Source organism: Chrysochloris asiatica, unplaced genomic scaffold, assembly GCF_000296735.1.
Source record: "Chrysochloris asiatica unplaced genomic scaffold, ChrAsi1.0 scaffold00004, whole genome shotgun sequence".
Classification (NCBI taxonomy): domain Eukaryota; kingdom Metazoa; phylum Chordata; class Mammalia; order Afrosoricida; family Chrysochloridae; genus Chrysochloris; species Chrysochloris asiatica.
Genome location: NW_006408522.1, coordinates 15,491,897 through 15,494,591, shown reverse-complemented (window position 1 = coordinate 15,494,591; position 2,695 = coordinate 15,491,897). Strand labels below are relative to the sequence as shown.

Here is a 2,695-nt window from a genome sequence, read left to right as displayed (position 1 = left end):
GATCTTTGAAATTTTCTGTTCAGCTCTTGGACCTCCTCATTTCTTCCATTTGCTTTAGCATCTCTATGCTGGAGAGCAAGTTTCAGTGTCTCTTCTTACATACATTTTGACTTTTTCCTTCTTTCTTGTCTTCTCAATGTATCAAATCTGTTCTTCAGATGATCTCTAAATTCAGGTGGGATATATTCAAGGTCTTATTTTGGCTCTCGTGTCCAGTAGTCATTTAAAATTTCAAATTAAGGAGTACAACACCAAGCAGAAACAGTTGTAACAATCTTGAGATAACACTTTATATTTACCAAATTGGGTATAATAAAAAAAAGAAATAACAACAAGTACTTATAAAGATGTAGAAAAACTGCAGTCCTCATATATGCTGCTGGTGGTGGTGGTTATGTGCCACAGAATCAGTTCCGACTCATAATGACCCTGTACAGGGTTTCTGAGGCTGTAAATCTTTATGGGAGCAGAAAGCCTCATCTTTCTCCCGTAGAACATCTGGTAGTTTCGAACTGCTGATCCTGAGGTTAGCAGCCTGACGACTACACTACCAGTAGGAATTTAAAACACAGAGTTATCATATAACTCCATAACTGCAATGTAGGTATACACACAAGACAAATGTAAACATATATCCACACAAAAACCTGTACACAATGTTCGCAGCAGCATTATTTATAATGTTCATCACAAAAACAATCTAAATGTTCATAAACTGATGAATGGATAAAATAAAGTACATCCATAAAAAAGAATATTACTGAGCAATGAAAACATGATACATGCCACCACATGGATGAACCCTGAGAACATTATGCTAAGAAAAAAGAAGCAATCATAAAAGAAAGTCACACATTATATAATTCCAATAATATAAAATATCCAGAATAGAGAAATCTACAGAGACAGAAAATAGTTGCTCTGAGGTGGTGTTTGGAGAGAAATGGGTAATAACTGCTGACATGCACTGAGTTTATTTCTGGATTGAAAATGCTGATTTTGGTGACAGTAGCACAGCTCTGTAAATATAGGAAAAGTTACTAAATTGTACTTTAAACGGACAATTACCTGTTAAATAGTTACAATAAAGCTACTATACTTTTTTAAAAAGGTGTAATGATTATTCAGTAGAAAGAGTAAAAGAAGATAAATTAGTTACCTGAGATTTTCTGAATGCTTCTTAAAAATACAAAATCTTTTACTTGGACGGTTACTATGAAAGCTGTAGAGACAAAAAAAATTCTATTAATTTTATTATATGGTACATCTCATTTGTTTTATGACCATATTTCAAGTCTATGCAGATGTTTTTCAGTTTTAAATAAAGATTAGGATTTGAATAACAAAATTTTGTTTATTTCTCTAGGCGTATTCATGATCAATAACCTCATGGTAATATTAATACACTTAAGAGTTAAAATGTAAAAAAAAAATAAAACTCTTTAACTATTAGAGTAGAAAACTATTTGTTTTGCTAGTAAAATTTTTTGCTATAATACAGTTACCAAGAGTAATTATTATGATGTGTCACTTTCCAATCTTAAAGTGCTTGTGTGGGGAAGGGAGTAGAATATAAATAATCTTGAGCTAAACACTACTTGAGCTGTTTACCATCTGTAAAATTAGATTTAGAGAATTATTTGCAATTACTAGAAGAGGTTTTTAAAAAGTAAAGCAGTACAGGAAAAATACAAAACAATAAGGGCAGTCCGACTATTACCACAAGAACATGCAGGTTGCTTGCCCAGGAGGCATCAAGGCAAGTGATCGGGTCCTGTCAGTGCAAATCCTCTTCCAAGACTAAGACGCCAGGGAAATATACGCTTTGTTCAACGACCACGCACGTCACCCACAAGGGGAAGTGACCGAAGAACATCAATGAAGCGGTGAGCTAAGCCCTACATCGTTCAGCAGACTAGCAGACTACTGTGAACCCAGGTGGATACCTGGTCGGCCAGCAGCGAGGCAAGACCTGGGGACTCATGGGCACAGAGTCAATGACACAGTCACAGAGGACTAGAATGGAGAGCAGGGTGGCCAGCGGATAAAAAGAGGGTGGACAGACTCAAGAACACCCACACTTGCAGATGATACCCAGTTGACCTGGCTTCAATGACTGGATGAACAGAGCTCAACCCGAAGAAGAAAAAAGAGGAAAAAAGTGTCATCTGATACAATTCGATAAACATGACCTACACCTATAAATGCAGTAGCTCAAAAGAGGAAACAAATCCCTGCTGCAAGAACTATTCCCACCCTCTCCACACAAAGGGTAGACAGGGATGGGCAACTTGGACCTTGGCTACCCAAAATGGGGGGAGGGATACAAAGGTAAGAAATGATTGGCCTACAAGCTTTCAAGAGGGAACCTAGATACAAAGGACGTGGAGGAAGGTTGAGTCTCCAGTGAATAGTATCCAGCCTGTCCAGGAAGGACTGATGAAATGAAATACAGATGGGTCTCTTGTGATACAATAGTGAATAATTGTTATCATGACTGATTGTGAGGGCTGGAAATCTAAAGGTGTACATTTTGTAGCAAGGAGGGGAATGATTAACTTTCTAGTCTAGGAGCGGAGAACCCTGGGACCATCAATGGAGAAGAGCAGAGAGCAGCATCCTACCCAGAGAAGTGGTGAGGCCTGAGATCGAGGCAGAGAAGATGACGTGAAGAGGTGGAGTGGCTGGGGACTTG

The 2,695-nt window shown here is 38.0% G+C and overlaps 1 protein-coding gene across 1 annotated transcript in view; it reads right to left on the bottom strand.

The window, feature by feature from the left end:
• Positions 1-2,695, bottom strand: part of ZNF280D (zinc finger protein 280D) — a 123,932-nt gene that overhangs the window by 38,437 nt on the left and 82,800 nt on the right. Inside the window, 1 exon segment of the mRNA XM_006831616.1 lies at positions 1,160-1,222. Coding sequence (XP_006831679.1) covers positions 1,160-1,222 — 63 coding nt within the window.